The sequence below is a fragment of the Physella acuta genome, unplaced genomic scaffold (genome assembly GCF_028476545.2).
Source record: "Physella acuta isolate Inbredline_101_S28 unplaced genomic scaffold, ASM2847654v3 ptg001138l, whole genome shotgun sequence".
Taxonomy (NCBI): domain Eukaryota; kingdom Metazoa; phylum Mollusca; class Gastropoda; family Physidae; genus Physella; species Physella acuta.
The window spans coordinates 366,991-390,045 of NW_026732655.1; the positions used below are offsets into that span (position 1 = coordinate 366,991).

General features: G+C 34.0%; 1 protein-coding gene across 4 annotated transcripts; it reads left to right on the forward strand.

Moving 5' to 3' along the window:
- The first annotated feature begins 1,239 nt into the window (after window positions 1-1,239).
- Window positions 1,240-22,789, forward strand: LOC131956233 (uncharacterized). Of its 4 annotated transcripts, none has more exons than XM_059320651.1 (3): window positions 1,240-1,324; window positions 16,078-16,162; window positions 20,670-22,789. In XM_059320651.1, the coding sequence occupies exon 3, from the start codon at window positions 20,699-20,701 to the stop codon at window positions 22,340-22,342; it is 1,644 nt and encodes a 547-aa protein (XP_059176634.1). In that variant the 5' UTR covers window positions 1,240-1,324; window positions 16,078-16,162; window positions 20,670-20,698; the 3' UTR covers window positions 22,343-22,789. The 4 variants fall into 4 exon arrangements, with proteins under 4 accessions (XP_059176634.1, XP_059176636.1, XP_059176633.1 ...); XM_059320653.1 differs by lacking the exon at window positions 1,240-1,324 and adding an exon at window positions 2,440-2,518; XM_059320650.1 differs by lacking the exon at window positions 1,240-1,324 and adding an exon at window positions 5,470-5,509.
- The last annotated feature ends 266 nt before the right edge of the window (window positions 22,790-23,055 follow it).

The window sequence follows — 23,055 nt, forward strand, 5'->3', positions numbered from 1 at the left end:
ACAAAAGCAATGGTTATTACACTATGTATGGATTATGTCAGTGTATAATATAGCTTAACCGTCATTGTGTTTAATAATAGAATTATATTTTTTTATGATTGCAATGTATGCGCTGGTGGGTTGAGACTCGGTCATGGTTTAGTTGTGTTAAGGATTCAGCAAGGAAATATTTGTCTGAAAATGATATAATATCACTCTGTAAATACCACTACAATGTTCTGTATTAGCTGTGACATTAAAAAAATACACAGAAAAGAATTTTAACCATATTTAATCTCTTACTTCTCGTTTTCACTTGCCAAATGTATACTAGATAGTCTAGAAAAAAAACAACTTCGCCATAGGTTAATTTTTATCAGAACATGTATTGGGGGGAGAGGGCTCTAACGTATTGCGAAGTTGTTTTTTTTTTCTAGATGTGTAGTGTAAACGCAGTGTTAGAGAACCTTGGCCTAGATCAGGGGTTCCCAACCCTGTGCCCGCTGTACGATTCGTATGTGCCCGCCTTTCACTATTCGACAGAGACAGAATTTTTGTTCATAAACATTATTTTTAAATATGATTTATTTTTATTCATTTGTTACAGTTTTAATTACTTTTTTACTGCCTAGGTTTATTAAATATGTTTGATACTTGTCCCAACTTGTCTAGCGGCGAGCCAGACTGCACCTGTAACGGCTAGTGTCATTTGCACATCACACCTTGTACACGCAGAAAACCCGAAGTGAACGAATGGAACGAACGCCACGAACTGATACGATAAACGCCGAAGACGCCAAATCACAAGCCACATAACTCTGATTGCTTCGGCGATGATCGGCTCACTTCGGGTTTTCCGTGTGTACATGGAGTGATGTGCAAAAAGCATTCCCCGCCTGGAACCGGTTTGTTGTCATTGCGATTGCTGCCCTGTTCTGGTAGCGACAGTTAGATAAGAGACATGTTCGTCACACGAAACACGAATTAGGAGTTTTCTATAAAAAAAATTAACAGGCTAAAAGCTTATAATTTTAACACTTACTGGGAGGAATCATATTGTTTCGTTAATTTGAAAAATAAATCGTTTGTTTGTTGTGTGGTAGTAGCATTGCAGTGCCGAAAAAAACATACCGTTGAACGACACTTTCAGACAAATTATGGCACTTTTAATGTGAATTATCCTCTTAAATCTGAAGTAAGAAAGAAAAAAATTGTTATCTAAAATCAAGTCTAACAGCACAACAGACTGTTTGCACTAGACATGTGGAAAATTCTAAAAAGAAAACTATTGCCTCTTTCAAAATATCTCACATGCTCGCAAAAAAGAAGAAACCTTACATTGATGGTGAGTTGTTTAAGGAACTATTTTTGACTGGTGCCGATTAATTAAATGTTTTCTCTGTATTTATGTGTTTTGTTTACTTTCTTTACGTTTTGTAAATACATTTTTCTTTGTGTTTGCAATTTGAAAAAAATGCCAAATAATTTTATTATTTTGAAACATTTTTGTTTATTGTTTATTAATACATTATGACTATATGAAAAAAAGAAAATAAATTATGGGAAAATGACAAGTTATGGAAGGGGTTTGTCGATTGAAAATAGGTGGTGCCCGCCACCCTACCGATATTTTAGAATGTGCTCTAGAGTAAAAAAAAAAGGTTGGGAACACCTGGCCATGCTGTTTGTTTCAGTTTCGTTTTCCAGGAATTTTTTTTATTCCATTAAGTAACCTAGGTTGGTAGCGCAATATTAAGACTTGCTTAGTGTCGTTATGCTTTATATATATATACAGGGGCGTAGCGAGGGGGGGGGGGGGGGCGGGGGTTGCGGACCGCACCGGGTGACACCATTTAGGGGGGTGACACCAAGGCAAAAAACAGCAAAATATATAGAGAAAAACTCGAGGGGGGGTGCAAATCGAAAGTTTGAGGGGGGGGGGTGCATATCGAAAACTTGAGGGGGGGGGTGCAAATCGAAAATTCGAAAGTTTGTCCCTGGGAAGGGTCTTTATGCCTCGGGGGGGGGTGACACCATTAAGTGCCGCACCGGGTGACAACCGACCTCGCTACGCAACTGTATATATATATATATATATATATATATATATATATATATATATATATATATATATATATATATATATATATATATATATATATATATATATATATATATATAAAATTTATATAATATATAGTCTTTGTCTTTTTTGTTATTTGCGTGAATAGTCGCAAATCAGTACAAACTAATATACATTTTTATTGTTTTTGGTTTTAATACCATAATGATTAATATCTCCTCTGTAACTTATTTGCCAATCAAAACGGATATTAAAATATGTTTTACACAGCATGCATCACGTATTCAACACCACCCCCGCCTCCCCTGCCTCTCCCACTGTACACTTGACATTTCTCATCAGATCAGTATTTTAGTTTCAGTTTCGTATAGTCTGTATTTAAAGCCAGCTTACTCACCAGTCACATACCATATGTATGTAGTACACACATTGCACATAACTAGATTTGCTTGAAAGGTAAGCTATTTTATTTTGTTGTTTTTTTAAACGTATCGCGTTATAACATAGATGTTTGGCACGACCGTGTAGTGGCTAGGAGTAGGGTTTGTTAATGAAATAGCAACTTTGGATATAAATCTTTATTCAATCGCCAATGGAAATCTCCATTTTAAAAAAAAATATTTTCATAGTTTATATAAAGTATATTGTTGGAATTTACAAAGTAAATGTTTTCACCCTCAAAAAGATACCGCATTTCAGCTTATGATTTGCATTTTATTTTGTGTAGCTCTAATTTCGTTTAGTTCAGCGTATGGTCCCGTTGCGTGTTTTTCTGGGAACTACCAGTATCGCAAAGATTCTTAGACACACGACTTACTCTCAACAAGAATAAGACAGTATCGTTGATAGCAATATTTTAAACTTTAGGGCTAGTTTAACATAGTTTAGCACAACAAAACTACAAAAAGAAAATTCCTCATAATAACTTACGATTTGCATATAAGTATATGTACTAATATCTATTAGCTCAGTTATAAGATTCTCATTTAATTTTGTTTTCCCAAATGTTTTAGCTGTAACTATGGAGATTTTGGCTAGCACCGTTTTACAGACATTATAAGACAGTCATGATAGTAACATCTTTAATTAGCTGATAATCTTCATAACATTAAAATATTGTATTATGGAAATTTTTTTAGGCTAGAGATATTTTTTTTTTTACAAAATATGAAAGATTATTTAAAAGATTTATTGAAAGCAATTTAAAGAAAGCAATTATTAGTTACTGTTTAATTTTAAAAATTTTTAGGTAACTATATTTGCCAAATAAAAACGGAAACAGAGTTTCTTCTAGGCATCTCTTCGAGGGGGCAAAGCCCCCCCCCCCCCCCCCCCCCCGAAAAAATTCTACCGCCCCCCCCCCCCCCCCGAACGAAATGAAATTTATATATTTTATATAGAAAATAAATACCTCTAACAGTTTTCCCCCCTCCCCCCGAAGAAAGTCTACCGCCCCCTCGAAAATTTCAAGTGCCCCCCCGGAGAAAAAAGTTTGGAAGAAATACTGAACGGAAAGCTAAATATTTTTTACACAGCGTGCATTTAGTATTCAACCCCATACCCACCTCCTCTGCCTCTCCCAATGTACACTAGACATTTCTCATCAGATCAGTATTTTAGTTTCTGTTTCGGGTTGTCTGTATATAAAGCCAGCATTTCCCACACTTGTCACGTAGCATATTTGTATAGTACATTCATTTCCCACAACTAAATTGGCCAGTGTTTCTTCCAGACTTTTTTCTCCGGGGGGCGGGGGCTTTTAAAATTTTCGGGGGGGGGGGGGGGGTACGTCAACATTTTTCGGGGGCGGACACTAGTAAAAGTGTATGTTTACTATATAAAATCCATCTCGTTCGGGGGGGGGGGGGGGGGTGGTAGACTTTCTTCGGGGGGGGGGGAGGGGGGCGAAGAGATGCCTGGAAGAAACTCTGAAATTGAAAGGTAAGCTGTTTATGGGGTTTTTTTTTAAACTTATCTCGTTATAAAATAGATGTTAAGCACATCTGTAGAGTGGGTGGGTGAAGGGTATGTTAACGAAATAGTTATTTTGGACAAAAAGCTTTATTCAACTGCCATAGCTTGACACAGTAAAAGAATAAAGAACTACAGGCTGAATGGTTCAGCGCACAGTGCGCCGGGTTATTTGGAAAGTCGTGAATTCATTGGCTGTCACACTATGCACCTGTGCCCGAGTGACATGATGGTGTTCCACTTTTTAAAATTGTTTCACTCGTGTACAGATTATATTTCTTTTAGAAAACATTGAAATGTCAGTATGCTGTGTTTCTCACATGGTAACAATTTACATTGAATAGTTTACTAGTAATAAATAAACACTGGTACACACTTTGACAGCTGTTTCCTTTTTATTTTGTTTTGTAATTTTATTAAGGCCTCCTGCTATCAAGTACAAGGAGGTGGGGTGGGGGGGGGGCTGAGAAAGTAACGTCAAGGTCTACTCTACTTCATCTACCCAAGTAATATCGTTCATTACAATAATATTGAAGAACGTGTGCAGTAATATATGCATTTCTATTATCTAATAATAGAAGTAACAGTTTAAATATTAATAAATCGTTTTTCAAAAACTAGATCTAGTTTTATTTATAGGGAGTCTACCTACATTATTTTTTTTTACACGGAGTAATAAGTAAGTCAATATGTTATGAGGTTGACAATGGCATGTAATTACTCAGTCAAATCACATCCAGTCCAGTGTAACTTAGGCTTTAAGCTTGATTATAATTTTTTAGTTTTTCAAAAAATGCGAATAAAATTATAATATTTTTTTAATTTTTCGGAAAAGGCGAATGCGTGATGATGCAATGAAAAAAACTATCTCTGCCAATTTTTTTGCTTGCGTAACATTGACTTGAGTCACGAAGGTCTAAGCTGTTTTAGCCACGCCCACAATTTTTTAAAAGGCCATATCTTAGCTCCTAATTAAGCTAGAGACACAAATTGGTATCAATGTGACGGGGAAAAGATCCTGTTTTTTGTGTGTTATAATTTTATTTGAAATTAGTCGAGTTTAAAAATTACGAGCAACAACCCAGAGTCACCAGAATTACCCGTGTAACGGGTACCGATGGCTAGTAATATAATGAGGGGGAAAATTTGAACCCCCCCCCCCCCTCTCACCCCCACCCATGAGACGATCTTGGCTATGTAACTGTGGTGTTAAATGGTCTTATTATAATACTTGAATGATGGCAAAGTAACACAACTTTGCATTCAATTTGTGTGTGCTTATTTCTTGGTTGACTTAACAAATTTCATTTTGAAATATATGCTATCTCTAATTTTCCCCACATGTTCCCCACATTAAGGGAATACAGTTTAATTTCTTTTCTACAATGTGTGTTTTTATTATGTATTCATCTCGCTCCTGCTCTTTTCGCGGTACACTGGCTTACACGGTTGCCGCCATTTTGAGACGTGTTAAAGGTATGCCATTTTTATTTGTTTTAATTTATCAAAGTGAAGTGTCTATAGTATTGTTTTCAAGTTATACCATAACCTGCAGCTGGTAGAAACCACAGCTATCATTTAGGAAACAAGAATAATCGCTTTTGGTATCAATACGAGATTCTAGTTCATCTTGTATTAAGATATAGACTAGATATATATAACACTAGGCGGTAATCTATCGTTTTGGGTACGTAAAATCGCCCGCGGCTATTAATGTACGAAAACGTTACCTCATTGTCAAGGCTGTAATAGAAGTATATTGTGATATGTTTGTGTCAAATAAAACTAGATAAATGAATAATAAACCTAAATCAATGGCTAAATATATCAATATAGGCCAGAAATTAACTTTAAACAGCAGTGTCTACAAGCAAGGTTTGCTATATAAACAGCAGCCATTTGTAAAATAGAGTGACTTCCGCCTGAATCTTGCGCTTTAAGTCTATAAAAATAAAACTTTAACAAGATGGCTGCTATAGTAAATGAGCATGGTTGCATCTGTTGGAAACATCGCTAGTCTTCATTTATTACTGAAAAGTTTTAATTCAATTGTTTAAAAACAGGTACATAAATGAAACAAGGAAACATTTTTGTATTTTTAAAACATAAATCCTCCTCAAAAATGTGAAATAAGTATTAAAATGTAAGGAGTCACCTGTTTTTCACATTACTAGTCGCGGGCGATTTTACGTACCCAAAACGATAGATTACCCACTAGGCATACTCATACTGCCTAGCTTTGCTTAGGTTTAAGAAACAAATGAGCCTAACACCCTTTATATAAGCTGTGTAATAATTAAACCAATAACAAACTTACCACTATTGCTAATTTAATATAAACATGTTAAACGAAAAATGAATTTTTAAAAATTATAAGTAACCACGAGATTTCCTTCTTTTTCTCTTGGCCTACTTGTTCTGACATGTAGGGTAAAGGAGGGCGTTTGTAATAAACCAAATGAGTTTTTCAAGCCCATTCTTTGTTCCCGTATTAGAGCATTGGTTGTTGTACATTGTAACACTATTTTTATAGCTATGGCTAGAATAGTTTTATTTTGGTGAATTTTATTTTCACAGTGATTATTGGTGCCAAAACAAAATGGCCGACATTTGTCCCATTTTACCATGCTATAAAGTTTTTATCATTATCAGAGTAAAGCTTGACTGATCATTACCATAATGGTTTTATTTGTTAGATAATAACTAAATCTACATGAATATATTAATTTTGTCTACTAGCTTGCCTGTTCAGAAAAGTTATAACAGATACTGTTATGTGACTCTTGATACCCTATGTGCAAGTTTCTCATTTATTAGATCACTGAATATGACACTGGTATAAGAATAGTTAACACAAAATGTATTAATTGTTAAACAGATTTGTGTCTAAATGATATAAATACAATTCTAACCTGCTAAAAAGTAAAAATTCAGCCATCTGATGTTAGCCAGGTAATTTTTAAAATTGTACACATACTTATTACCCCTAAGGGGCAATACAGCCAACTCAGCCCCCACCTGTTTCTAACCAACCATAAAACTTCTAATCTCTTTGTAGGTAACAGGAATAAATGCTCTTAGGTCTCAGCCAATCTGGGGTGGTATGTTATGTAATTTATGACCCTCATGGTCCAGCAGGGAAGTAAACAGACACATTAATACCACTGCTCCCCCCTTACAATTTCTTACCCCCATGATACCCAGCCCCCACCAGTTTCTGGCCCACCATAAAACTTCATCTCTTTGTAGGTAACATGGATTACAGTTACAGATCTCAGACAATCTGGGGTGCATGTTATGTAATATAAGACCTTCATGGTCTAGCCGGGTGGAGACCAAAGAGGAATCAGTACCACTGCTCTCCCCTCACAATTTCTCACCTCCATGATACCCAGCCCCCACCTGTATCTAACCCACCATAAAACTTCATCTCTTTGTAGGTAACATGGACTTAGTTCTTAGATCTCAGCCAACCAGAGATAGCATCTCCTTATGTAATTTATGGCCCTCAGGGTCCAGCAAGGATAACAAAGGGGAAAGCAGTACCACTGCTCTCCCCTCAACATTTCTCACCTCCATGTCATGTTATGTAATGTATAGCAAACATGGCTTATCAGGGGAAAGCATTAAGGCAGATTAGTTAGCACCACCCCTTTTTACATCCAAGAATGTTAACTCTGGACAGCTACACACTAGGTATACTAATGATAAACGTGCCTACTGTAAGCTACTAGACTGTAAGCCCTATGTAGACCTGCAATTGTATCAATTGTGGAGGGGTCCAATGGGGCCTAGTGATAACTGGTATTATTTAATGTGTGTGTATATAGCATTAACCAGTTTAAGGTTAGAAATCAATTGTTTTTAGTGTGGAGTTAGACTAAACAAGGAGATAATGCCCCAGGTCCGGCTATATTTGCCCCAAATTCTGCTTTTGGGGGTATGGCTTTAAATGTTAAATTAAACCATTTTAAAGTAAATTTGATAGACTTTATTATTATTTTTATATTGAGTAAAATGTGTTAGAATAATTTTGCATTAATTCAGTGGCGGAACTAGAAAAAAGGCCACCCCGCAAAAAAATGTGTAGGCCCCCCCATATATATATATATATATATATGTATATATATATATATATATATATATATATATATATATATATATATATATATACAAACACAAACGACGTACATAGGATACTCATTGCATGCCTGTTTGGGTTTTTTTTTTAAGTTTTTTTAATTTAAACAAATTACTACATCATATTATGTGTGTAAGTGTATTAGTGTGTTTTGTGAAAATCAGTTTGATTTTATCTCTGCTATAAGACCTCGTAATCTATTGTCGGTCAAAAGAATGTAAAGCATGAAAGCTTTGTAGAAGTAATGGTGTCTCGTGTTATGTTTATTTCTATGTTTTTTTTTGTATTCATATTATTAATTTTAAATACTTTTCCTTTTCATACAATGTCATTCTTTAGTAAGTAGACCTACTTTATTTTTTAAAAAGAAATGATAATTAAGATAAGTAGGCCTGATATTTTTATTTATTATTTCTTTTAGTTCAAATCTATTAAAAGGATCTTATGAGCACCCCTATTTGCTAATTAAGGATAAACAGGCATATATATATATATATATATATATATATATATATATATATATATGCAAGCAAAGTGGTTTCTATCGGTTGATAACACACGAATTAGATCGGCTATTTGCAGGCAAGTGTAAGTGAAATTGCTCTTAACAAAGAGGGCTATTAAAATTCTATCTATCAGGAAAACAATAGCGATCTCTATTCACGAGTCTAAAGTGAGTAGTTTATTACCTCCGTTTTTTGACTTCGCACAAAAATAAAACAAATCATTTGGATAAAAGTAAAATCCTTTAAAATTTATACTAAACTGTTTTCAAATAGCTGTGAAAATTAATTAACCCATATGATACTAAGTCATCACATTATTATATTTTTAAAATATGGTTTAGTTCTTTCTTGGGCACTAAATGAAGGAATGACTATCGATTTTTTTTTATTGATAAAATTTTGAAATATATATCATTTGTAAGTTATTGGCTATGGATATGTAGCTTTGAAAAACACCAGACTTTTGTTGTTATTCTGGTGTATACATACACATTTTATTGAACAACATTGTATCAAATATTGTCAGACCAATGATTACATTGTCTACAGCATCTAGGTTGCTTTAAAAAAAAACGCTGGATCATGTCATGTTTCAATACCACCTGAATGAATTGGCCCTGACATTGCTAAGAAAATCTTTAAAAAGACCGATCATGTTGATGGACCTTTCACGAGTCCCGTCATTTATTATATAATCCATATATGAAATTCACAGGCGTCTGTGCAGACATCCCATTTATAAGGCTCGATTCCGTCTTTGGGGATTTATATTGGGTTTCACGCCTATCATCCATGTAAGCACATTACTATCCAAACAACTCGAATTCTAGCACCACCAATGTCCATAAAAAGTGTCTTAAAAATTAACAAATTAAAACTGGTATGGAGAACTTTTGGAGGGGAATGTTATTAGGCATAGCAACAGTCAGTGTTTCTTCCAGACTTTTTTCTCCGGGGGGGGGGCACTTGAAATCTTCGTGGGGGCGGTAAACTTTCTTCGGGGGGGCGGACACTGTTAAAAGTATATATTTTCTATATAAATTATATAAATTTCATTTCGTTCGGGGGGCGGTAAAAATTTTTCGGGGGGCGAAGAGATGCCTGGAAGAAACTCTGGCAACAGTACAGCGCTAAGTCTCATTTCTGCTATATATAGCTTGAGCTAGTGTTTCTTCCAGGGATCCCGGAGAAAAAAGTGTGGAAGAAACACTGGCTTGAGATCCCTTGTATGAAGAGAGTTGAACAGTATTTCCATATGTTGCTTACATGACCTAATGATTAAAGCATCCCATAAGTGAGACTTTAGCAGGGTTTGGGTTAATAAAGACTTTTGAATAAGGCGTTATTTTAAACAATGCTATTAAATATATCCATGGGTTATTTAATACAAAGCTTTAGAGATAAACTCAAAGAAAGAGAAATGAAAACAGTTTCGACCCTAACAGTTTCGACCCTAAGATTTTCCATGGTTAAATATAAGCTAAAACCGAAACGAGCTAATGCGCTACTGTGACATACACAAAATATAGTTTCTTCACTTTGGTAACTAAAATAGAATTTAACTTGTCAACAAGACGTGACACTTTCATGTAAACAAAAAAAAATCAAGGGGTCATCCATGAATGACATAACGCTTTTTGGACTATTTTTACCTCCCTCCCCTCCGTCCTAAAATGACGTCACACCTCAGTCTACAACCCCCCCCCCCCTCAAAAGTGCTGTTAAATTTTTCTTTAAACATCGATATTTTTCAAAAATCTTGTCATAACTCAGTCAATATAGAGTATTTTGATCAATTCCTATTACAATTATTAAAACCGTTTTCTAAAACAGGAAAACAAGGCTAAAACTCATTTTCTAACATTGCTTTTTTTTTAATAATCACTCAACGTCACAAATTACCGACCCTCCTCCCCCCTAGGAGTGTGACGTCATTTATGGACGACCCACAAGCCACGCAGAACAAAAACACAGTGCTATCATTTAAAACATTATAGGTATTTATTCCAAATAAAACATCGGCAAACGATAACTGTCCCCTATTTTGATGATCAGATGTTATTTTGACGTTTTTGAATTCCGTTAATAGACTGGTAGGTGTAGGTTAATTATTCTCAATGTCACTATTTCAGCAGTTTTGTAGGCAACCATACAAAACATAAATTAATTAAAACTGATTATGGCTAGTAGGTTAATGCGTTTATAAAATATATATTTTTTAACATTCAACCCTATATATTTTAGGTTTAACATCATTTTGGTATTGATATAGTCATAGATAATAAATCATCATCTACTTTCATTTTGAAATAATACCATATATCTGTGGCGTGGCTATGTTGGGTGCTACACGGTTCGGCACTTCATGGTGTCTACCCCTTCCCTTTTCTGTAAATTTTGCATTAGGTGTGACCCCCCCCCCCCACCTCCCAGTAATAGCTTCAAAGTGTTCTCGTTTAATACTTTTAATGTTTATCTATAGGCCGGTTGTTAATACAGCTGGGTATAGCATTGTTTTCTCTATAGTTTACATGTTTACGTAATGGTACCCCCCACGCCTCCCTTGTCGGGATCGTCATTATGCACTTAAATTACTTTTTAACTCTAATTAACCAACCATTGCACTAGCAAAAAAACATTTATTTTGTAAATTTTGTATATAAATCATGTAATCCGGTGCGGTCCGAACCCCCGCTCTCGCTTCGGGACGCCTCTGAGGTATCTTTCACCTAACCAACCCCCACCTCCCCTATACACCACGCGCCCAACCCCCCCCCCCCCCTCCCTATTCGTTGGGCAAGCGTCCTTTTTCACCGTCTTTTCTTTTGGATATCGCGGCATTGAGACACGACGTGTTTTTACTGTCGAGCTAAGTTCAAAATGTTGTTACTGCTTGTCTTTTCTGTCTAAACTGTAACCACACTGTTGTGTGCTAACGAATACCTTTGGTCAAAACGTCCATAGCATTTGTAATTATCTTTAACTTGTAACTAACACTATCTGTTTTATTACTAATTGAATTGACCTGATTGCAGCTACAATTTGTATATATCCCGAATACAATATGTTATGAATATTATTGTAACTTTTCCTATACACGGGTTTTTGATATTCTAAAATTTAGAAATATTTTTTTATGTTTTCCAATGTAGGGATTATCGTGTTGTTAATTGTAGTTTATGTATTTTTCAATTACAGTAATACTTGTAGCTTGTGATGAATAGTTTCATCAACGACAAATAAACTTTGGTTATCAACATCCACTTTTTTATATTAATTGAGTGATTTGAAAAGATTACAAAAATGATTAATACACGCTGAAGGACTGAGAAACTTGTTTGTGCGTACCAAATCCAAATGTCCCATAACCACTGTATATTGAAAGTGTGTGCTGAATGTTTGTCAAAATTGAACTGTCTTTGAGTTGTTAGTTTGGTTTTGTTAAGCATTTGATTAATATTGGACTAAACTAGACTGTCTTAGGATTGTGGCACTGATCTTGCACGTACCAACTCCAGATATCCGGGTACCACTGTACACTGGAGTCTTGCATCATCTTCCGGCACAAGTTGCACGTCCACGGCACCTCCGGCACGGTCCGGTATTTGTTTTTTTCTTCCAGCATCTGCAGGTACAGCTGTTTGTCTTGCGACAACTTCCGCAAATACACGGCCAGCTCTTCAGGTGTATCAAAGTCCGCCGCGTCAAAAAAATTTTTGGGCGGGAAATTTTTTTATAGTCTGCTCCGCCCCGGACGACCGGTATGACGTCAACGTCATGGAAAAGTTTGAAAAAATTTCCGTGACGTAAAATAACTTAGTGGAAAAAGATTGCGTACTAATTAGAGGCGAAACAATTGTTAACTTTTTAGAGGCAAAAGATTGCCAACTACTTGTATGTGTCTCTGTGTATTGGTACAAACGATTTTTTAAATACTGGTTCAGTTAGGTTGAGGTACATTTATTAATAAGTATTATATCCAAATGTATACTAGACACGTCTAAAAAGAAGCCATTATTTAATTTTATCAGAACATGTTTAGGTGGGTGGGGGGGGGGGAAGAGGGTACTCACGTATTGCGAAGTTGTTTTTTTCCTAGACGTGTAGGTCTATAGTATACATGTAGCAAGTCTAACGCAGTTTTAGAGATCCTTGGCCTAGATATATGCCATGCTGTTTGTTTCACTTTCGTTTTCCAAGAATTTTTTTAACTCCATTAATTAAGTAGCCTACGTTGGTAGCGCAATATTTTGACAAGCTTAGAGCCGTTACGCTTAATATTTGAATTCACATTCTAAGTGGTTAGAAGTTAAAATCATGAACACAATCACTGCAAGTGATACCATTATTGAACTTAAGGAAATATTTTCAACTCATGGATTACCCGATCAAATTGTTTCAGATAATGGGCCTAGTTTCACTGCTCATGAGTTTAAACTGTTTTGTGTAGCAAATGGTATTGAGCATATAACCACATCACCCTATCATCTTGCTGGGAATTGTTTGGCTGAAAGAGCGGTAGGCGTATTCAAAACCGCTATGGTAAAAATGAGTACCGGTAACAAATTTTTTCTCAGGGAAAGAGTAAACAGGTTCTTAGCCAAATACCGCACAACTCCTCATATAACAACAGGTGTTGCACCATGCGAATTGCTGTGTGGTAGGAAAATTAAAACTCACCTTGACCTACTACATCCAACTGTTCAAAGGTCTGTTTACAAACATCAACATACACAAAAAGTAAATCATGACAAAACATCCATTGAAAGAGAATTTGGAGTTGATGATAATATGTATCTGAGAAATTATGGGAGAGGGGAAAAATGGATGCCAGGTCAAATTGTTCAATGTACAGGACCTGTGTCTTATAAAGTAAAAACTAATGATGGAATTATTGTCCGTAGACAAGCAGACCAGTTAAAAATAACTTGTGCAGATAATAAGTGTGAATCTGTCAATCCCACCAAAGCTGATCAGTTCACACCAACTCAGTTTGTTCCACAACCAAGTTCTGTTGATATGAGTGAACCAAGTACTCTAGAGTCAGAAAATGTAAATTCTGGAATTAATGATTTAGATCCTGGACTTCCTGAGCTAGAGAGTCCAGATGGTCAGAATCTTGAGTCACCAAATCAAAAGCCACTGAGAAGGTCAAACAGGACAATCAAAGTCCCAGATAAGTTAGACCTATGATTTTAAAGGTCAAGAGGACTTTGACATCATTGTTTTGTATTTTAATTATGTTGTAGCATATTTTGCATTTGTTTGTAAGGGTGTAGTCTACCAAATGATTCAAATCATAAAATGTTCATGTTACAATATATTTGGTGATTTTAGGATACTATCATTTGTTCTATTGAGAGCTGTGTTGTTGTTTACTAAGGGTAAAGGGATGTAATATATTGAGAATTGTGAAGTCAAGGGAACTCACTCTTCTTGTATTAGTCTTATATTTATGTTGTTTTGAGTGATGTCCCCTGGTTTTGTCATGTGTCTTCCGGTTTCGAATAAAGCTAGTTATACATCAACATGGCTCTATCGTCCAGTGTGTAATAATAAAAACATCAATCCATTACAAAGGTAAACGTCATAGATTTATAGTTGTCTTTAAAGCAGGGTGTCGCCTACGATTTTAAACTTAAATATTGTTCAAGATTACTTAAACAATTAAAAATGCATTTATTTACTTTTAATTTGATATCAATTTTAATTATCAAAATTAATCTGAAGCCTAGGAAAATTGATTTGTGAAAAAAAAACTCGTTTGTTTTTAAATAGCAACGATGATATGACTGATACTCAGTGATACGGTGGGTTAGTTTTTAATGAGTGTTGTTGTTACGCGAAAAACCGTTCACTGACGTTCAGCAATGTGTCGTATGCTAGATTTTTTCTAATTGAAATACACGGCTGGCAAAATGGGCGGGCTTAGTTAGCTGTTGTCTCGATCAAATTTGTTTTAAGTTAATTTTTTACCTTGCTTATTTTTTTAATTAACAAAATTTGTTTAGTCGGAAGTAACATACAATTTTCTATTGCTTAAAAACAGTTTCAGTGTTTTTACATTAATGTTAAATACAGTAGTTAAGTTTTGCTTACTTTACGTGCTACGTCATATTCTCAGCGATTAGGCCCAAAAAATATTTCAATGGCAAGTTATCATCAAACATTAATCATCCATTGTTAAAACTAGATCGGTATCATCGAATAATACGCAAAAATAATGTTAATAAGTGTATGTTTTTGAAATGACCATGAAACATTGTGAAGAAACAGAATCACGTTATCGTCGTTTTCGGCAGCCATCATTACCATGACGACGGTAAAAAAAAATAGGTCAAGCGACAGGCTTCATTTAAGTATATAAATATATTAATTGAAAAACATCATTTTATTGGAAAGGACAATTTAGCTTATTGATATCTTTAAAACGTTTTATGAATTTTTATCATGAAATCAACCCACTAGCTTGAAGAGAAACTCAAACACATATTGAATTGAAGGAGACACAAAAGACAACAGTCAACTAAACCCCATCTAATTCGTCCGCAATGTTTTTGATTTGATAAATAGGAAGAACTTAAGCAGAAGACATTTTAGGCTACTTGTGGTGATGTAATGTGTATGAAAGGTGAATACGTGGAACGGATCACTGCGTGTGTGTATGTATCATGTAGTGAGACGCGAGGCCGGGTGTGTTGACGTGTATGTTGTTGTACGGAGTGAACGAGGGTAACAAGGGAAGCGAATGGTCGAGTGGCAGTGGCTGTGTTGTGAGCGGGAGAAAGGTGGTGTGTAGGAATGAATGCGGAAGACAGTTGAAAGTGGGGGTGAACACAAACATGTTGATGTGGGACTAGGTGGCGCGTTTGAAGAGAAATAAAGGATACTGTGATACCTAGCCTCAATCGTGTTGGTTGTGCATTCTTTGAGATTCTGACACCCTCACACTACTGATTTTTTTACTTGAAAATAGCATTACATTTAAGGAAAATAAACAAATGTAGGCCTACGAATGAATTATATAAGTCTTTTAAACACAATGAAATTTAAAATCGCAGGCGACATATAGAGTCGTAAGGTACACTGATTATCTCTTAGGCACCCAATCTACTCTGAACTACGAATAAACAATATCGTTAAAAGAATGTATCTTTTTGTAATCTTGTGGCAAAGCGATTCAATCCGGCAAGGCATGTTTACTTTTTTGTGTGCTAATTTTATGGTGAACATAACTATAATTATTAACATGTTTGTCGTAACTTACTTTATCAAATTTAACTGGAATTTGAAAAATTCTACTCATCGTGTATTTTATTATGGATTCACGTCTATCACATTTGAAACTTCCAAACTAAACTAGACAACTCTAATCGGTATTTTATTTTTATTTTCAGATATATAAAAATCAGCTTTACTAACACAAGCCAATTGAGGTATTTTTGCAACTCGCATATTCACCACCATTTTTATACGTGAAAGGTAAGCTATGTATTTTTGTCTTTAACTTATCTCGTAAAATGACGAGTCTATATTTTGAAATCACACCATTATCTATGTTTAACGCTGCAACTAGTATAGGTACGAAGTTATCATTTAATAGACAATATTATTTACTTTTGATATAAATACTCAAGTGTAAAATTTAATTCAGCTTGTGTTAAGATTTATATATTTTTTTACTGTCCCTGAACCACATCGAAGTAAACAAAAAACATTTGCAATTGCATGGTTTTTGTTTAAGAAATCAGCAATAACAAATAAACTTCAAAACATATGAAAGAAATATGATAATTTAATGAGATAGAAAAGTGTCATCTCTAATAAATGAAAAATACAACCGATCAGGCAGTTTTCAATCTGTCAACACAATATCCTCTATTGTGTGTCTTAAACAGGGTCAGAGTATTGTATCATTTACACATGTGTTTGCGTGCTAACATTTTTAAGTTAAAATTTTAGAATTCTTAGGACTATTTTTTTAAAGTTAAAACTAGCTGAATATTGGTTTGTAGGTCTGCTGGCTCGCCCCACTCATTTGGTCAACTGTTATTAATTGTTAAATACATTTAATTAGTAATCGAACCATATTTGTTCCACAAATATATGTCGCAATTGCTGTACTCCTAAAGTATATTTTAACAACAAAATCATAATTAATTATAGCCTTAAGACATTCTAGTTATTGCGAGATAATCAAATTATCTTATAAGATGAAGTTTACCTACCTGGAATTAGTTGATATTTCCAGCGAAAATCGTTTAGGGGTTTTATTTCTGTTACCTTTTTATTCAGCCTGACATTTTTTTTCATAATGTGACTTCTCTATGTGTCAAAATTAAATAATACAAGTGCGGCAGTTTTGATTTCATAAGTAATCACGTGTATAAATATAAAATATATGTCAAACAGTGTATTAATGAAAAAAAAGCATTATTGCATAGAATAAATTGATTGATATACATGATTTTAATCTTTTCACGATACTTTAAATAATGTTTTTTTTATAATAGGTGAAGCTGTTGATAACGATGGGTTTAAGACAACCAATGTTTCTATTTTATTGTATGAAAGCGTATCAAACACGTTGTTAGATTAATGCAAATGACGTTTAACGCAAAAAAGAATGATTATATTAAAGATCTTTAAGCAGCTCCATAAGTAGTTATAAGTAAAAATAAACCGGGAGAGATCTCCCCTAAACTTTCTCGAATATTCTTATATAACTCGGAATATAGACATGATTTTTAATTACTTAAACTTTTAAAAATAGAATAGAATCTCGTAGTAAAAAGAATTGCGCACCAAGCGAACGCCAAAACAAAATGTGCATAATAGTGTGCAATATTATTAGTACTTTAAAAATTTACATTAGTTTTTGAGAAATTGGAAGTAGCGTAAATTACTACTTCCGGTCAACGCAAACTACTTAATATTTGATAGAAGGTAGAGAATTAGATCTTTTACTTACATGTGAAATTTCATTTATCTATCTGAAATAGTACTCAAGTTATAGGCTTTTTAAAAATTCAAAGTAGAAAAAGTACCACTTTCGGTTATCGGGAATCACTCAAAAGTTGAAACGGATCTACGATTTTGATAAAATACTTATATATGAAATTTCATCAACCTAGCTGTAACGGTACTCAAGTAATCGTGTTTACACACAGACACACACACAGACACACAGACATACGGACAGAATAGCAAAGCCCAGTTTTTCAGACTGGATTACGCATAAAACCTCTTAATTTTAATAAATCTGGATTGATAATTTTTGCCCGATTAAAATAAGTCCTCTATACTTCGGATGTGATAAAGGACTGAGGTATAATACGGTGAAAACTGTTAAAATTTCAAGTGATTTTTGTGCACGATTACAATACTTTCTCTATACTTCGTATATACTAGAAAGTAAAAAAACGAACTTCGCTAAATGTAGAAAAAAAATTCTATAAGAGCTTAACTGCAATCAGAACAAAAATGTTCACCATATGTTGAGTTAACTCAGTTGGATATATTTCAACACATACAAATAACACATTTTGTGACCATCATAATTTGTTTTCTCCGTATTATAATCCATTTTAATACATTTTAGCAGTAGCCTGCTACATCAAAATCATACTATTGTACGCTCACTTTACACCAGGGGCGGAATTACAGTGCCGCCAGACCCCGCAATGCGGGGGGCCCGGGCCGTTTAGGGGCCCGCAGCCGACCATAATCAATTTTTTTATAGTTAAAAAAAATCTTGCGTTTTTGACTTGATGGTTTTTTTTGTAAAAAAAAAATACTTTAGCTGAGGTTTCATTATCTTCATTCTATAGACACCATCACGAGTCCTCTTTCTCCTACAGTCAAACACACTTTGTTGTGGGCAAAATTCTTTTGAAAATAAATGAATCGCGTGAAAGATAGGCAAACGTTCAAGCCACTGCCATGACTTATTTCCCTTTTTTAAATAGTCAAATATGTGGCTCTCAAGCCCCTTTAATAGATTTGCACTAAACAAATTAAAAAGCAATTACTGCTCTTAATTATTATTTTTAAAAAATACATAATAAAGAATAACAAAGCATAGACAGGAAATTTATTTAAAACTAATAATATAAAAACGAAAAAAAAACTGAAAATAAACATAACGCGAAAAACCATTATACATACAAAGCTTTCATGCTTCATATTCTTTTGACCGACTTACTTTTAGGCAGCATTATAGCAAACATATACAATAAAGATTTTCAAAATAGACTAATAAGCACTCACACAATTGACGTGTTGTTGTAACTGGTTTTTAGTTTTAAAAAATGAAGTATTTTTAATTTTTTAAACCTCCATCAAACCCGAAATGAGTACTCTATATTGGCATTTTCGTATTTTGTATATATATATATATATATATATATATATATATATATATATATATATATATATATATATATATATATATATATATATGGGGCCCAAAAAATTATTTGCGGGGTGGCCCTTTTTTTCTAGTTCCGCCACTGCTTTACACAAAAACATTTCTTCCTTATTTTTGTGAGTTTTTGGCTAAGCCATGCTAAGAAGTACACATTTTTTTAGGTATTTTTAGTTAAGCGAATGTGATCCCCCCAAAACGTTCAAGTATTTTCTTACATAATAGTAAGGAGGATGGTACTTCGAGTACAATAGTGCTACATTTATGTTTTTGATTAATTTGTTTTTAATACTTAATTTTTACTTTCTCATATATAGAGTATATATGAAGTATTGTAACCGTGCTGAATAGGTAAATTTTGACAATTTTCGAAGTTTTACACCTCACACATTATTTACTTAGTTTTTGCAATTGCGAAAACTTGAGTATCGTTCCAGTTAGGGTGACGAAATCTCATATCAATGTACTATACCAAAAGTTTAGCTTTTCATAAACCGGAAGTGATACTTGTATTTTAATTCCGTTTTGTGTTTCAAAAAACAAGTAACTATAGCATGGTTTAAATTAGATGGCTGAAATTTCACATTTTAAGTACTGCATTGTATGCAAAAGGTGAATATCAACTTTTGAAAGATCGAGTAATGTTTCAGTTAGGTGGACGAATTTTTATACATAAGTATTAGATCTTATTTTATTCATTTTATTACATTTGAGTTATTTCGGGTGACGATTACAATAATCCTCTATACTTCGTAGACGAAAAAGTAAAAACACGGAATAGAATCCATCTGTCTGATAAGTAGCATGGTAAACCGTCGTGGCATCAAAACGGTATATTTGACCAACTCCCTCCATCGTTCTCCGTCCTCCAGCATCATCAGTGTCACACCCAATGTTTAAACTGTTCATTCTCTTATGTTTATCCTCCGCCTTTTTTATTTTTCCTTTCCGTTTTGCGTTTTTGTCACCAAGCTGTGTAATAAGCTTTGGCTAGGTCCGATGATGTGATAAGAAGTTAAAACGACAAAACATGAATCATCAAAAACAAGTCTTAATTGCTCACTCTTTTAATCCATATTTTCGTGTATCTAGCTACAACGTTTTCACTCACACTTACTGTCTGTCTCTCACGTATCATTCTTTGTCTTTATCAATACTTTGTTATTTTATGTCCCTCATTCTCATTTTTTCATCATATCTACCCTTATCATTATCATTTTTTTCTTTTTTTCTGTCTAATTATAGTACATTTCTCTCACTTTCTTTAGCTCTATCTTTCATTCCTATCTATAGGCCTACTCTCACATATTTTCTCTCTAATGCTCATTTTTCCCTCCGTCTCTCATTTTCAATCTTTCCTCCTATTTCTTTATCGCTCTTTTTCTTACATTCTCTCTATCGCGTTCTGCATTTAATATATTTTTCTCCCAAACACATTTTGCTTCACTTATTCATACGCCTGAAAACATGAGAAGGATGAAAACGTTAACTGTGGTAGGTACATGTGTAATTGTAAAGACAAAAAGTATAGTTTCAAACAAACAAAAACTATTTTTATTTTAGATTAACACCAAGCATCACTGTAGAAAACAATGACCGGACATAAGACAGATGATTGCATCATCAGAGTTGGAGAACAAGAGTTTACAGCCAAGAAATCTCTGCTTATGGAATGTTCAACTTTTTTAAAAGAAGAATTAATGTATAAGTCTGATACTGATATTGATATAACACAGACATTAAGTGATCCTGATATTTACAAAGTTGTACATGATGGTATTACATTGGAAAAAATGTCTTTAAATGAACTTAACATGATTGATGTATGGAAAGCTTGTAGAGTACTAGGAATTAAGAAATGGGAAGATCATTGTGAAAAATATGTAGCTCGTCATCTTGTCAAAAGCAATTATTTACTTTTGCTTAAAAATGCTTTAGCCATGGAGTCTACGATTGTCACAGAAAAAATGATCAATTTGATAGATGAACACTTTGATAGTTTTTGTAAAACACAGTTATTTTTAGGCTTGAACTCAGAAATGGTGATAAACATTATCAACAAAAGCAAATGTATCTCGACTGATGATTTAGTACAAGCAGTCGACCAATGGTTAGATAAAAACGATCCGGACCCAAATCAGGCAATGGAGCAAAATAATCCAGAGCAAGTTCAAGGCACATCGTCTAATCCCACTGTTGATATTAAACAAGTAGGGCTGGGGCACCACGAAGAAGCCAAAGCTTTTGAAGTTAGATCGATTATACTAAAGAAATTTAGTCTTGATCAACTGACTGGGCATATTAAAGAAATATTTCAAAAAATTGAAAAGAGGTACATGAAAGAAAAACCTTTTGAAATTCCTGCTTGGCTTGCAAAGAGATATAAAGAGATTGGTTGGCATTATGTGGATTTTAAATATCATCAAAGTGCAAATAAAACTGTAGCTGTATATGTCAAAAATAATACATTTTGGATGTACAGCTTAGCAACCGAAATAAGATACGAACTTAAGATTCAGATAAATGAACAGATTCAAGACTTCTATGTGTTTGCTAATGACCTTTATTATACTACGGAAGTAAACGGCCGGTTAGAAACTTTTAAAGTCACAGAACCAACTAAAGCTACAAGCCTGGAAGGAGTTGGTGTTTCTTTAAATGAACGTCGGTACTTTATGGTCTACCCTTTTATTTATGAATTTAAAGTACAGGATAAAGATTTGATTGTGTCAAGCTTTGACATTAATGCACAAGAACGTAACTGGGAAGGAAAGCACGCAATTACTTTAGATAACACTGTGGATATTTTTGATTGCATTTTATTTCTTAACAATTATATAATATTTAATAGAAAGAGCAAAATAGCATATTTCAACGTCAAAAAGCAAAAAATATTTTCTACAGCTTCCAAGAATCAAAGTTCCACTGTGCTGTTAGGTAAAGACTGTGACTTTTTATACAGCGACGGCCAAGCTTGCAAAGTAATTGAACAAGGCGATACTTTGAATTTCAAAGACAACTGGTTTATAGTCTGGAAGTATTATACCACAGACGTCTTAATGTATGGAGCAAAACTCTACAACGAAATTTGCTTTGTTTTTACTGATGATAACAGACAAAAAACATCGTGGGATCCTCCCATGGTTGAAACTAAGTACGTAGAGTTACACGGTGATGTTATTGGGAAAAAAACAAAATGCGTGTTTATGAATGTTCCTGATGATTGGCTTTGGTAAACTCTAGATGAATTTTCGCTACTTTACTTTCTCTCTAGTGTAATCAAGTAATGTCTATTTAATCATTTAAAAAATGGTATGCTTCTTGAGCTTTGTAAATGTGAGTGTATATTAACATACAGTGGACGTAGTTTAGTTATTGTAGGCTAATTGTTCATTCTATATTGCTAGTGGGAACGAACTTAAATGAGGCATAGCTTTGTCAATTAAACTAACAGTAAAAGTGACAAGCGATACATTTAAGATGTTGTCATATCCACATATCTCACCACCTCTCCATAAACCTTGTTACATGGTAAAACGAGGAACGATTACAACGTCGCCAGTGTGAAGATCATACTTGTATTTTCAAAGTTAAGACCTATTTTTGCAAAACAAATTTCATGTTTATAAATGTTATGTTATTTGGTTAACTATGTGTATGCTTTTATTTTGTAGAAGTATTAACTTTTCCTTTTTAAAAAATGTAATTTGGTGGAGGTTTTGTTTTTACATTTATATAAATTATACAAAATCTGGATTTATGTGTTCAAATCTTACATTGAGTGTGCCTGTTAATTGTATAAAAAAAATAATGTTCTCAAATAAGTATATCACGCTTTTAGTAAACATTGTGGGGAGGGGGGATAAGTGGCTTTTTTAAGAACTGTAGAAAATATCAAAATACACAATCACTTGTGTACTAATAAAGGCTAATTGAAGTTTCATATGCG

Bases quoted from the DNA above. Each gene is read 5' to 3' on its own strand.
- LOC131956233 (XM_059320651.1), top strand. From the start codon at position 20,699: ATGACCGGACATAAGACAGATGATTGCATCATCAGAGTTGGAGAACAA.